Below are 14,192 nucleotides of genomic sequence, written 5' to 3'. Positions count from 1 at the left end.
CTAGCTTACAGCGTTATAATAAATATGAACAACCGGAGCAATCGAAAGCAGTGTGAAGCTTTTTTTCTAGCTAACAGACATCCTGTTAAGAATAATAGGAAGAAAAATGGCCCTTAAAACGCGTCCCAAAAACGTGTCTCTTGAAGCAGAGAGTCTCTTTGTCTCGACTCAGTAAACAGGGGGAAAATGTCAACACCTGTTAGAATTCCACAGCTCGAGCCAGACATAAGCTCTTAGTAAATATTTACAAGGGATTCAACCTCACACTTAGCAAACTTGCCTTTTCACTCTACACAAATCTCTCTCCTTTTTCTTTCTTTTTTTTTTTGAACAGCATAACAAACCTTTCCATGGAAAATGCCGCAAATCCACTGGTGTTCTTTTAGTGAGCTAGAAATCACCAATACACACTACGGAGTATTTCCATGAGCTCATTCTGATCAGCGACTGAATGAACTCCATTTTTTTTTGTATAGCACTTTTAACAGTGGACATTGCCACATATATATATATAAATATATATAATATTTATATATGTGTAAATTCAGAATATGAATTAGAGTCTAATTCGTCTAATTAGTCTAAAACGTCTAATTATTAGCAAGTGAGAGGTGACGATGTGATGGAAAAACTCCATGAGATGACTTGAAGAAACCATAAACCCCTCCTCATCAGTGTGACACCGTAGAGTGTGATTATGAATCATTTCCCATCTAGAACTGTTTACTATACGATCAAGTGTAATTATCTAAGCAGGAAATTCATTCAGGTCTTGATAGACTGTCTTGATTAACTTGAGTGCAAAGCTGTTTATGGCAATCACAGTCCTGTGATTCAGTGAGCGATTCGGTGAACGATTCAGTGAGCGGTTCATCGATTCATTGAGCGATTCAGTGAGCGATTCGGTGATTCATTGAGCGATTCAGTGAGCGATTCGGTGATTCATTGAGCGAATCAGTGAGTGACATAACTAGACTTAATGAGTGATTCAGTGAGAGATTAAATGATACATGCGTACATTTCTTACTCTGCATGTTTGTGTCTAAATTCTTGCATCCTTTGCTTTCTGCAGATGCACATGTTCATCGCTCGCTACTGCGATCTGTTGAACGTGGAGATCTCGTGTGATGGATGTGAGAGAATCGCTCCTGGACACCGCTACCGCTGTCTGCAGTGCACGGACATGGACCTGTGCAAGACCTGCTTCCTCAGTGAGCCTCTTAACTCTCCATGTCAAAGCATGAGCGATGTGCCGCTAGGATGTTTTCTAAGCCTCGGTTGTTAGTTAACAAGGAAATCAGTGAGAGTGCTGCAAGAAGGACTGTTTATAAATAACAAAGACAGGAACTCGGTTTTCTTCTGAACGGTTTTTCCTCTGGTTTACTAGGAACAAATTATTTTAGTATTGCAGATGTGCTGTTGTGTTGGAAAATAGGCTTTGCTGTCATCACTGCCCCAAATGAAAACACCTCTTAGTTCATTTTAACAGAAAGCCCTGAAAGTTTTAATTCTTACTTATCTCACGTACGGAATACAGTCGTCAGTTCCAGCTAACTGTACAGTAGCTCCAGAGAAGCTTTTGTGTGACGAATATTGCAAGTTCAACAAGAATACGTACAATGCTGTGTAAAAAATTGGCCAGAAAAGAAATCTTATCTGTTTATCTCCGAGATGTGCAGATGGTCCTCAAAAAATAAAGGAGTACAATATTTGGATAACCGATTATCAGCGTCCTTGTAAATGGTTCTTTTTTTTTTTAAGATGGCTGCACGCCTGGGATTTTGTTCTTACGGTTCTGTTTTTCCTCTCCAGGCGGCGCCAAGCCTGAAGGACACGAGGACGAGCACGAGATGGTGAACATGGAGTATGCTTGTGATCACTGCCAGGGTCTCATTGTAGGCAGCAGAATCAACTGCAACGTCTGCGAGGACTTTGACCTCTGCTTCGGCTGCTACAATGCCAAAAAATACCCCGACAGGTAAAGAATTTAGGGGCAATCCCAACAGTTTATTAGGGATGGGCTATTTTTCCAAAGAGGGTAAGAGAAATGGTTCATTTGTGTTAATAAAGTGAAGTGACTTTTTTTTTTTTCCACCCCCCCAGTCACCTGCCCACCCACCGGATCACCGTCTACCCCATGGTGACCATCCGCCTCAGCGATCGGCACAGGCTCATCCAGCCATACATCCATAACTACTCCTGGCTCCTGTTCACCTGCCTGGCCTTGTTCACCTCAGAGCTGATGAGCGAGTCAACGGAGCCCGTGGTTCAGTGTCACACTGCTGCGCTGCAGAGCCGCTGCTCCCAGCTCATCACTGAGTGTTTGATGAAGGGCCAGACAGGAAAAGGTAAAAATATAGGAAGAAGATAAGCAATGAAATAACTGTTAAAGATGGTCGGCTCTTTTTTGTGTAAGCAACATGCTTCTGAGTCTAAAAACATGGTTTCTCTGGAAACATTCTATACTAATACACATGAGGGAAATGATCTCTGTCATTTATAATCGACATTATCATCGTCTGACTTCTGTCTCTTCCACTTTCTCTTCAAGGTTTGCGCGCTTCAGCTCTCTTGTCGTTGCTCTCCTCTACTGAGCCGGAGCCGTGTCGTCTCAGCCCAGAGCTCAGTCAGGAGCTCAGTATCTCAGACACTTCCTCTCTAGCGGGCAGCACGGCAGCGATCTGCTCTCCACCTTCCTCGCTCTTTAAAACATTGTCTGCAGAGGAGACAGGGGGGCGGGGCCAGCTGATTTCCCAGGATACACTGGACTCTCCGTCACTGTCCAGTGAAGACACGCTGTCTCCTGAGCTCAGAGGTAAGACATGACATGTTCGAGTGTAGAGCACTCGGAATGGATACACACATGGATATGATCCAATTGTCAATTAGCTTTATTAAGTTGAGCGCGCTCGCGTGTGTGTGTGTGTGCGTGCCTGTGTGAGCATGTGTAAGCGTGTGTGTGGGAGGGAGACTAAAGGAGTGTGTGAGGTAGTATGGGTGTGTGGGGAGACTGAAGGAGTGTGTGAGGGAGAATACACTAGTGTGTGGGGTAGTACAAGTCTGTAAGGGAGAGTAAAGGAGTGTGTGTGGTAGAACGAGTGTGTGAGGGAGAGTAAAGGAGTGTGTGTGGTAGTATGGGTGTGTGAGGAAGAGTAAAGGAGTGAGGGGTAGTATGTATGAGCGTGCGGGGTAGAGTGTATGAGCGTGCGGGGTAGAGTGTAAAGGAGCGCGCGGGGTAGAGTGTAAAGGAGCGCGCGGGGTAGAGTGTATGAGCACGCGGGGTAGAGTGTAAAGGAGCGCGCGGGGTAGAGTGTAAAGGAGCGCGCGGGGTAGAGTGTATGAGCACGCGGGGTAGAGTGTAAAGGAGCGCGCGGGGTAGAGTGTAAAGGAGCGCGCGGGGTAGAGTGTAAAGGAGCGCGCGGGGTAGAGTGTAAAGGAGCGCGCGGGGTAGAGTGTAAAGGAGCGCGCGGGGTTGAGTTTATATGAGCGCGCGGGGTAGAGTGTATGAGCTCGCGGGGTAGAGTGTAAAGGAGCGCGCGGGGTAGAGTGTAAAGGAGCGCGCGGGGTAGAGTGTATGAGCACGCGGGGTAGAGTGTAAAGGAGCGCGCGGGGTAGAGTGTAAAGGAGCGCGCGGGGTAGAGTGTAAAGGAGCGCGCGGGGTAGAGTGTAAAGGAGCGCGCGGGGTAGAGTGTAAAGGAGCGCGCGGGGTAGAGTGTAAAGGAGCGCGCGGGGGACAGAGGTGGCAAAAGTACACACATCCTTTACTCAAGTAGAAGTACAGATACTCGTTTTTTAAAAGACTCCAGTAAAAGCAGAAGTAGTGACTACACTCTTTTACTCAAGTTAAAGTAAAGAGTTCTGGGCTCTGACATGTACTTAAGTAAAAAGTCGCCGTTACTACGACCTGTTTAGTGTCATGTTTATATATATATCTATCTCAGTCAGCGTTCACGTTCATCCCAAAGGTGTTCAGTAGGGATGAGATCAGAAAACAACCACATATAGCAGGAAAGGTCAGGTGACCCAATACTTTTGGAAATATAATGTATACCAAGTGTATCAGCAAGGCCATATCCCAAACTGTAGGGAGATTCCAGCTCTGTCATTGAAAACAACTCAAAATTATTGTGATGTTTTACAAATGACAAAATTAATGTTAATTAAATTAAGCACTTTGTGTTTTTTGGGTTGACACCAGGGGCGGTTCTAGGATTTCACCTTTAGGGAGTTTTAGCCCACAGTGAGAATTTAAAACAAGAAGAGTTCTATATTATATATTATATGACAACTCTGGTAATAAGAATAGTGACATTTCACTGCTTTTGGTTGCCGTCTTTCCGCCGATTAACGTTATAGATAAACGCCTCCAGCTCTGACTGCGCGTGCACGCTGCGCGTACCTGTGCTTCTCCGTTCAAATAATAAAGCAGACAGCTGAAGACGCACTTTTGAAAGACTACAACACACGCGTGTAAAAAAAAAATCGCTCTTGGATCGAACTGATAAATAAGTTTCTTTCCCATCGACGACATGTTCTGCATTTTAACATAATATTTATTGTTTATTTCTGAAAGTAAAAATGATCCTTATAGTTTTAGGGTGGCTGAGATCACAGACAGGGGGCTGGAGCCACCCTAAAAAAGGGCTAGAACCGCTCCTGGGTGACACAATTCGCAACGCATTCGTCAGGAATCCTTTTTGACGCCGATTATTACAAACATCTCCCTCATATATGGCCATCAGTGTTCAGGAATGTCCTCGTTATTAGTTATTTTAACATCGGTGACTCCCTCTGAATTAGCATTAGCCATTCCTTTTGTAGGCGTGCTGCTCATTGTTAGCTCCGCTATCCTTAGTCTATGTCTGATAGCCAGTAAATAATACAGTACACCAGTCACATGGGGAAAAAGCCGCACAATGACAGGATGATAGGCTGGAAACAGCGCTCAATGAGAAGGAATAATACTAAAAGTAACAAGTCCGTTTTGAAAATGTAATACCAGAGATACCAGAAAAATTTACTCAAGTACAGTAACGAAGTATTTTTACTCCGTTACTTCTCACCTCTGGTGTGGGAGAGTAAAGGAGTGTGTGTTTGTGAGGGAGAGTAAAGGAGTGTGTGTGTGTGAGGGAGAGTAAAGGAGTGTGTGTGTGTGAGGGAGAGTAAAGGAGTGTGTTTGTGAGGGAGAGTAAAGGAGTGTGTGTGTGTGAGGGAGAGTAAAGGAGTGTGTGTTTGTGTGTGAGGGAGAGTAAAGGAGTGTGTTTGTGTGTGAGGGAGAGTAAAGGAGTGTGTTTGTGTGTGAGGGAGCATAAATGTAGTGTGTGTTTGTGAGGAGCGTAAAGAGTGTTTGTGGTGTGTGTGAGAGTAAAGGAGTGTGTGTTTGGGAGATTACAGTTAGTTTGTTTGTGTGTGGATAGTAAATGATTTTTTTGTTGGAATCGTCCATTATTTTTTTTTTGGATATTACAGCATTTTTGGTTGTTTTATATTCACCTGTTGTTTGTGTGTGTATTTCTATTAAATTCAGTTTTTTTTTTTTTCTTTCTCTTCCCTTATATTTTTTTTTTTTTCTTTCTATCAATTACGTTTTTTTTTGTTTTTTCTGTCTCTTCATTATTTTTTTTTTTTTTTTTTTTATAGTCAATTCTTGTGTTTTTGTGAGAGTACCAGTATTTTTTTTTTTTATGCTTAAATTCTTTTTTTTTTTTTTTTTTTTTATCTTACCTTCTTTTTTTTTTTTATCTTCCCTTAGTTTTTTTTTTTCATGCTTCACTTCTTTTTTTTTTTTCTCTTCCACGTTTTTTTTTTTTTTTTTTCTCAGTCCCTATTTTTTTTTTTTTAGATTCCCGCGTGTGTGTGTGGGCGCGTCCGGCGTGTGTGTGTGGGCGCGTCCCGGCGTTTTGTGTTGGCGCGTCCCGCGTGTGTGTGTGGGCGCGTCCCGGCTGTGTGTGTGTGTGTGTGTGGGCGCGTCCCGGCGTGTGTGTGTGGTGTGTGTGGGCGCGTCCCGGGTGTGTGTGTGTTGTGTGGGCGCGTCCGGCGTTGTGTGTGTGTGTGTGGGGGCCGTCCCGGCGTGTTTGTGGGCCGCTTCCCGGGGTGTGTGTGTGTGTGGGCTCGTTCCCGGGCGTGTGTGTTTGTGTTGTGTGTTGTGTTTGTGTGTTGTCTCGTCCCGTCGTTTTTGTGTGTTTTTGTGGTCGCTTCCCTTCGTGGTGTTTTTTTGTTTGTGTGTTTTTGTGTGCGCGTCCCGGCTATTTTTGTTTTTTTCTTTCGCGTCCCTGCTTGTGTTTTTTTTCGTTCGCTCCCTGCGTTTGTGTTTTTTGCTGTCTCTTCCCTTCTTTTTTGTTTTCTGTCTCGTACACGTCGATTTTTGTTTTTTTCTTTCTCTTCCCTCGTTTTTTTTTGTTCTTTCTCTCTTTTCTTTCTCTTTTCTTTTTTTCTTTCTTTTCTTTCTCTCCTCGTATTCCCTTTTTTCTTTTCTTTTCTTCTTCTCTCTTCACTTTTTCGTCTTCTTTCTCTTTCTTCTTATCTTTCTCTCTTTTCTCTTATCTTCTTTCTTTTTCTCTTTTGTCTCTCTTTCTTTCTGTTTTTGTCTCTTTCCTTCTCTTTCTCTTTTCTCTTCTTCCTCTTCTCTCTCTCATCGCTTTTTTTTGTTTTTTGTTTCTTTGGTCTCTTCTTCCGTCTCTTTTTGTATCTTTATTTTTTTCTTTCTTCGTTTCTCGTTTCTTCCCTCTCTTTTCTCTTTCTTCCTTCTCTTTTCTTTCTTTCTCTGTTTTTTTCTTTCTCTTCTTCTGTTTCTCTTTCTTCCTTCTCTCTTGTCCTTCTCTCTTCGCTTTCTTTTTTTCTGTCTCTTCCCTTCTCTCTCCTTCTCTTTTCTTTCTCTTTCCCTGTCTTGTCTCTCTCTCACTTCTCTTTTCTTTTCTTTTCTTGTCTTTCTCTCTTCTCTTTTTGTCTATCTGCTCTTCGTTTTCTTTCTTTTCTTTTCTTCCCTTCTTTAAACTTTTTGTTTTCTTTCTGCTGGTCCCTTCTATTTTATCTGTCTGTTTTCTTTTCTCTTCCCCGTTTTTATTTTCTTCTCTGTTTTTGTCTTTGCTCGTCTACGTCTTTTTGTTTCTTTCTCATTCCCTCTCTCTCTCTGCTCTCGCTTTCTTCTTTGTTTTCATCTGTACTTCTTCTTTTTATTTTTCTTTCCCGTTTTTTCTCTTTCTCTCCCTTCTTGTTTTTCTATGTACGTCTTGCTCTTTATTTGTTCTCTATTCTCTTCCGTATCTCCTGTTTCTTTTCGTTCCTTCTCTATCCTTGTGTGTCTCCCTTCTATCCTGTCTTCTCTTTCTCTCTTGCTTCACTCGATTTTTTTATTTTCTTTCTAATCTTTCTCTTCTTATCTTTCTTCTGTTTTATTCTCTTCCCTTTCTGTTTTTTTCGCATTTCTCCTTATGTCTTTCTTTGTTTTTTCTCTTCCGCTTCTGGTGTCTTTTCTCTGTCCCTTCTTATATTGTCTCATTTCTCTTCTTTCTCTGTCTTGTGTTCGTGTTTCTCTTCCATTCTGTCTTTTCTTTCTCTTCCCCTTCTTTCTCTCTTCCTGTCTCTTCTGTGTTCTTGTCTCTCTTACTTTCATTCTCTTTGTTTTGTTTTTTCTCTTCCTTCCTGTTTCTGCTTCCCTTCTCTTTCCCTATCTTTCTCTCTCTTCCCGTCTATGTGCTGTCGTTGTTTTGTCGTGCTGTGTGTTCTGCTAGTCTTTGTTTAGTAGTGTGTCTTTTGTGTGATCTCGTGCCGTGCGTGTGTGTGTGCTTGCGTGTGTTGTGGTTTGCTATCGTGCTTTTTTCGTGCGTGTTTGTTTCGTCGTGTCGCGTGTTTTGTGCTCGTGCATGCTTGTTGTTTGTGTTGTTTCTCGTCGCGCTTTGTTTGTTCCCTCTTCCCTTCTTTATTCGTGTATTAATTTTTCTCGTCCCTTTCTTTTTCTGTTATTTTTTTTTTTTTCTCTTCCCTGTCGTTTTTTTTTTGTTTTTTTTTCTCTCGTTCCACTTCTTTTTTGTTTTTTTTTTTTCTCTTCCCTTCAGTTATTTTTTTTTTTTTAATATTTTTTTTGTTTTTTTTTTTGTTTATATTTTTTTAATTTTTTTTTTTTTTTTTTTTTGTGTTTTTGTTGTTGTCTCTTCAATTCTTTTTTTTTTTTTTTTTGATTATGTATCTTCCCTGCTGTATTCTGCTCTCTTCGCTTCGTGTATTTTTCTCTTCGCACTCTCTTTCTGTTCTGTTTTCTGTCTCCTTCCCCTTCGTGGTATTTTCTCTTCCTGTGCTTTTTGTAATATATTATCTCTATCCGTGCTCTTTTGTTTTTCTGTTTTGTTTAGTTCTTCATGTTTTTATTTTTGTTTTATGATTTTTATTCTCTTCCCTTAACTCTTTGTTTCTGTATCGCAAATCTGTCTCTTTCTTATTTTTTCTCTTCCATTCTATTTCTGCTCTTTCCCTTCTGATACGTGGTCGCGTCCCGGCGTGTGTTTGTGTGGGCGCCGTCCGGGCGTGTGTTTTGGTCTCGTCCCGGCGTGTGTGTGTGGTGTGTGTGTGTGTGTGCCGGCGTGTGTGTGTGTGGGGCGTCGGTGTGTGTGTGTGTGCGTGTGTGTGTGTGTGCGCGTGCGTGTGGTGTGTGTGGCGCGTCCCGGTGTGTGTGTGTGGGCGCGTCCCGGCGTGTGTGTGTGTGTGGCGCGTCCCGGCGTGTGTGTGTCGCGTGGTGTGCGTGCGCGTGTGTGTGTGTGTGCGGGCGCGTGCCGGCGTGTGTGTGTGTGCGCGTGTGTGTGTGTGTGCGTGTGTGTGGGCGCGTCGGCGTGTGTGTGTGGGCGCGTCGCGTTGTGTGTGTGTGCGCGTGGTGTGTGTGGTGCGCGTCCCGGGCGTGTGGTGTGTGTGGCGCGTCGGCTGTGTGTGTGTGTGCGTCGGGTGTGTGTGGGCGCGTCGCGGCGTGTGTGTGTGTGTGGCGCGTCCCGGGCGTGTGTGTGTGGCGCGTGTGGTGTCCCGTGTGTGTGCTCGTGTGTGTGTGTGGCGCGTCCCGGCGTGTGTGTGTGCGGCGCGTCCGGCGTGTGTTGTGTGCGCGTGTGCGTGTGTGGCGCGTGTGTGTGTGTGCGCGTCCGGGTGTGTGTGTGCGCGTCGCGTGTGTGTGTGCGCGTGGTGTGTGTGTGCGCGCGTGTGTGTGTGGTGCGCGTCCCGGGTGTGTGTGTGGCGCGTGCTGTCGTGTGTGTGCGTGTGTGTGGGCGCGTCCCGGCGTGTGTGTGTGGGCGCGTGTGTGTGTGGGGCGCGTGGTGTGTGTGTGCGGGCGTGGGGCGTGTGTGTGTGCGGGCGCGTCCCGGCGTGTGTGTCGGGTGTGTGGCGCGTCCGGCGTGTGTGTGTGTGCGCGTGTGTGTGTGTGTGCGCCGTCGTGTTGTGGTGTGTGGCGCGTGGGCTGTGTGTGTGTCGCGGCGTGTGTGTGTGGGCGCGTCCCGGGTGTGTGTGTGCGGCGCGTCCGGCGGTGTGGTGTGTGTGCGCGTGCGCGTGTGGGTGCGGTGTGTGTGTGTGGCGCGTCGGCGTGTGTGTGTGTGCGGGCGCGTCGGCGTGTGTGTGTGTGTGCGCGGCGCGTCGGGCGTGTGTGTGTTGCGGGCGCGTCGGGTGTGTGTGTGTGCGGGCGCGTCCGCGTGTGTGTGTGTGTGCGGGCGCGTCCGGTTGTGGTGTGTGCGGGCGTGTGTGTGTGCGGCGCGTCCGGCGTGTGTGTGTGCGTCGTGTGGTGTGTGTGTGTCGCGTGCGTGTGTGCGGTGTGTGTTGTGTGGTGCGCGGGCGCGTCGGCGTGTGTGTGTGTGGGCGCGTCGGCGTGTGTGTGTGTGCGGGGCGCGTCGCGGCGTGTGTGTGTGTGCGGGCGCGTCCCGGCGTGTGTGTGTGCGGCGCGTCCGCGTGTGTGTGTGTGCGGGCGCGTCCGTGCGTGTGTGTGCGGGCGCTGCGTGTGTGTGTGTGCGGCGCGTCCCGGCGTGTGTGTGTGTGCGGCGCGTCCGCGTGTGTGTGTGTGGCGCGTCCGGCGTGTGTGTGTGTGTGGCGCGTCCGGCGTGTGTGTGTTTTGGGCGCGTCCCGGCGTGGTGTGTGTGTGTGTGTGTGTGTGTGTGTGTTGTGTGTGGTGTGTGTGTGTGTGTGTTGTGTGTGTGTGTGTGTCTCGTGCTCTTTCGCGTCGGCGTGTGTGTGTGTGCTGGCGTCCGTCGCGTGTGTGTGTCGTGATCGTCCGTGCTGTTTTTTGTCGCGTCCCGGCGTGTGTGTTGTTGTGTGTCTCTTCCGTGCTTTTTGTGTTGGCGGCGCGTCCAGGCGTTTTGTGTTTGTTTCTCGTCCCGTCGTGTGTTTGTCCTTTACGTGTTGTGTTTTCTGGGAGCGTCCATGAGTGTGTGTGTGTGTTGTCTCGTCCTTTAGTTTTTATTTTCTTGATAGTAAGGTATTTTGTTTGTTTTTTTCTTCTGCGCTGTATTTTTTTTTACATTGAATTTGTGTGTTTTTATTTCTCATTCAAGGCATTGTTTTTGTTGTGGTTTTTTTTTGGAGAGTAAAGGAGTGTGTGAGGTAGTTTAAGTTTGAAGTGAACAGTAAACACAAATCTACACAGACCACACCTCTAACTGGTGCACTGTACCATGATGTTCGGTTCCCAGCTGCTGACTCCAGTGGTGATACCATCACATCTCCTACCTCTGAGCACCTGGACAACAAAGAGCAGGAAGACAAAAGGACGGAGCTGAAAGGACCTCTGCAGGAGCAGGTGTTTGCAGAGTGTTCCAGGGAGAGGATCCTGGGATTGCTGGCAGCCATGTTACCTTCAGCCAAACCGGTAATGTCTTGGTTTCTTTTGTACAACTGCTCCAATGTACTTACAGTCAAAGGCATTTGTTGTTGTTGTTGTTGTTGTTGTTGTTGTTTTTAAATAAAACCATAGTCACATATTTAGCCTTTGACTCTACAGGGCAGCACAATTTCCCTCTCTGGTCTGAGCCCTATCCTGCCTCTGCTCTTCCGTGTGGTCATCTCCAACGCGGGATGTCTGAACGAAGCCTACCACCTGACACTCGGACTCCTGGGGCAGCTGCTTCTGCGCATCTTACCTGCCGAGGCAGACGCAGCAGTCACCGAGGCTCTATCTGAAAAATACGAGCTGCTGGCGCCGGCTAACGGAGCGATCAACAACATAGAAGGCTGGAAAACCACTCAGCTTCTGTTCAGCCTCGGAGCTGTGTGTCTGGACAGGTCAGCTATCCTCACAACATTCAGTGCTCCGGTTAAAAAGACCTGGATCAGATCAGAGCAAAATAAAAACCCTATCACTTAATAAAACCTGACATCAAAACAAGTTTTCCTTTAAATTGATCATGTTTGCTTTTGTCATTCTAATTTTATTCCACATAAATACATGAATTAATAAATCACACAGATAGCACATGCACAATGAAATAAACATATTTTTTAATTACTATTAATGAGTAGTTTAATTAATAAAGTAATCATGTATATTTATTTGTTTTAATTTATGATTATTTTTTTTTCCTATTAATTTTTTTAATACATTTTGGTATATCATTGTCAATTAAACTGCATTAAATTGAAGCAGAAAACCTCTAAAAATCATTTAAAGGTGGGGTCTCTGTTGTTTAAAAGCCATTGTTGACATTTGAAATTACAAAAACAAACATGCCCCTAACCCAAATGGGTCGCACCCCTGTATTGATATCTCCGCCCACACATACACCAGACAAGTATAACCCAAGTATAACCCAGACAAGTATTATGGCGGAACCTGTTGGGGCAGCTGACTGAGGATATATTTTTATCAATAAATGAACTTAATGAATAATAGTATGGGAACACAGATGTGTTTTTGTAGTACTGTGTGTTGTACCGTGTAAGGTTTATCTCTGTTTCACACGGAAGACGTTCAGTTCTCCTCAGCGCTGGAAAGCTGATCCTATATTAAACACGTCCTACTTCTTGCCTTATTGTAAGCCTTTCTTCGCTTTCTTTCTTTGTTTTTATCCTCCATGTCAATGTTAAAACCACTTTCTTCTAATATCACACATGCGCACTGAAAACTCTCTCCGCCCATATTGAAAAGACCCGCCCCTTTCTGCTCATTGGCTACACGTTTGTTTTGTTTGACGGCCCAACACAGTTTTCTGAAGCATTTCTCAAACAACGGAGACCCCTTTTAAGTAGAGAATAAATGCAGATGTTAAAGTTTTGGAAATGTTCATAAATCTTATGATCTAGCAGTAAACATCACATGATCTTTATTGCTGTTGCTCTCGGTTATCACTTACTGCTTTTTTTTTTATATCCTTAAGCACTTGTTGAACCAATATTTGCCATCTGGGAGGACATTAGGATTATGAAAGGTTGTGTCCTGTTTACAGAGGCTTCCCGGTGAATGTTTCTGGTGTATGTGCTGAATGTTTGTGTCTGTAATTAATCAAACGATTGTTTTTCTGCTTCTTCCGTGTCATTGCAGTCGCATCGGTTTAGACTGGGCAAGCTCAGTAGCGGACATCTTGAGAAACCTGAACGCGTGTCCTCAGTGGAGCGACGTTATCGCTATCTTCACTGATCACTGCATTAAGCAGCTACCACACCAATTCAAACGCTCCAACATCTTCACCCTGCACGTCCTGGTCATCTTCCCTGAGGTATGAGCACAATTTATGCCCCTTCTTCCCCTCACTAGAGTAGATCATCTCACCTGGATTCTGTAGACTCGGTAGAGCCGCTGCTGTAATCATAAAGACATGCTCATGCCTGGAGGCTTTCACACGTCTGCTCTTACTGAACATCCTTTCAACACACTGGGAGCTGTTTGACTTTATAATGCACCTGTGTAAATGCATAACCATTTATAAATTCAGGGTCCTATTTCATTTACGAGGGTTCCGTCCTCTGAAACATGGCTTAGAGTTGACCTCTAGCCATCTCATTTTTCTACAACTGAGCAAATCATGGGCCTTTCCGAGGGACCCCCGGAGTGGCAGGGGATTCGAACTCACAACCTTCCGATCAATAGTCGAAAACCTTAACCACTGAGCTACCACTTCCCTCTAGCTCACAGTGAGCTACCGCTACGTTCACATCATTCCGGCCTCATTAACGAATGTGATGAAAGTTAAACAAGCGCCGAAATCGATTGCTCTTCGTGACAAGGTGCTGTATACATTAATGACCGTGATCCAAATAAACCTTGCTGAAGATAAACAAATGCCTGTGGTTTCAGGTGCTGTGTATGGGAACTCAGTCGGTGTTCCTAGACAACGCTAACGAGCAGCACAACATCATCCTGCTCAAACACTTCACCAAGAAGAACCGAGCCGCCGTCGTAGACGTCAAGACGCGTAAAAGGAGGACGGGTGAGAGAGAGATGCAGTCAAAGAGCAGTCCTGAACTTTGTTTATGGCTGGCCTTCCTGGCACTTTAATAATAAACCATAACAGAACATGTCCTTCAGCATAAAACAGGTTCAGAGAGACTTCAGCAGATTTAACGGAAAGGCCAATGTGCAATATAAATGTGTATTTAGAATCAGTTTTAACTGGAGTTCCTACAGTGGTGTCCCAGGCGTCTGTATACTGTATATATTCCCACGCTATGTGCATAGAGTTTGCATGTTGTCTTCAGTGTACTACGATTTCCTCCCACGGTCTAAAAACATGCTTTGTAGATTGAGTAGCATCTCTAAATTGTCCGTAGTGTGTGAACGTGTGTGTGTGTGTGTGTGTGCGTGTGTGATGGACTGGCACCTCATCCAGGGTGTAGCGCCATGGCTTGTGCCTGACTCTCCTGGGTTAAGTGAAATGTTAAGAAAATTTTCAAGCAACCCTATAAACTGTTCGTCTCATCTCCTTCATCACCTCACCACGTTGTCGATCATTCCCTAAGTCTAGTTTTTTTTAGTTCCTTTAGTTCTGACAAGTCACATCTCTGCTCCTTAATCACGTCTCCAATTCCCCCCCCCCCCCCTCCCTCCCACAGTGAAGGATTACCAGCTGATGCAGTCTGACGAGAGTCTGGCTCTGTCCAGTCATTACCTGAAGGATTTAATCTCCGTCGTGAGCCAGCTGCTGCAGAACGGGGTAGAAAGCAGCGCCCCGGATGCTGTGGAGGCAACCTGGGTGCTCTCACTTGCCCTCAAAGGCCTTTACACCATCCTTAAGGTGACACAA

At 45.5% G+C, this 14,192-nt stretch overlaps 1 protein-coding gene across 7 annotated transcripts in view; it reads left to right on the top strand.

Annotated features, from left to right (window-relative positions):
- The window catches only part of zzef1 (zinc finger, ZZ-type with EF hand domain 1), an 80,354-nt gene that overhangs the window by 33,279 nt on the left and 32,883 nt on the right, over positions 1-14,192 (top strand). For all 7 annotated transcript variants that reach the window (XR_007139584.1, XR_007139582.1, XR_007139583.1 and 4 more), the window contains exons 34-42: positions 1,073-1,211; positions 1,813-1,978; positions 2,104-2,348; positions 2,552-2,815; positions 10,650-10,825; positions 10,958-11,238; positions 12,494-12,668; positions 13,247-13,379; positions 14,002-14,183. Coding sequence is in view for 3 of the 7 variants with exons in the window: in XM_047809138.1 (XP_047665094.1) it covers positions 1,073-1,211; positions 1,813-1,978; positions 2,104-2,348; positions 2,552-2,815; positions 10,650-10,825; positions 10,958-11,238; positions 12,494-12,668; positions 13,247-13,379; positions 14,002-14,183 (1,761 nt within the window). In the remaining 4 variants the exon portion in view is untranslated. The remainder of the gene's footprint in view (positions 1-1,072; positions 1,212-1,812; positions 1,979-2,103; positions 2,349-2,551; positions 2,816-10,649; positions 10,826-10,957; positions 11,239-12,493; positions 12,669-13,246; positions 13,380-14,001; positions 14,184-14,192) is intronic.

Source organism: Tachysurus fulvidraco, chromosome 26, assembly GCF_022655615.1.
Source record: "Tachysurus fulvidraco isolate hzauxx_2018 chromosome 26, HZAU_PFXX_2.0, whole genome shotgun sequence".
Classification (NCBI taxonomy): domain Eukaryota; kingdom Metazoa; phylum Chordata; class Actinopteri; order Siluriformes; family Bagridae; genus Tachysurus; species Tachysurus fulvidraco.
Note: the sequence above shows the minus strand (reverse complement) of the source record. Positions and strands in the feature narration are given on the sequence as shown.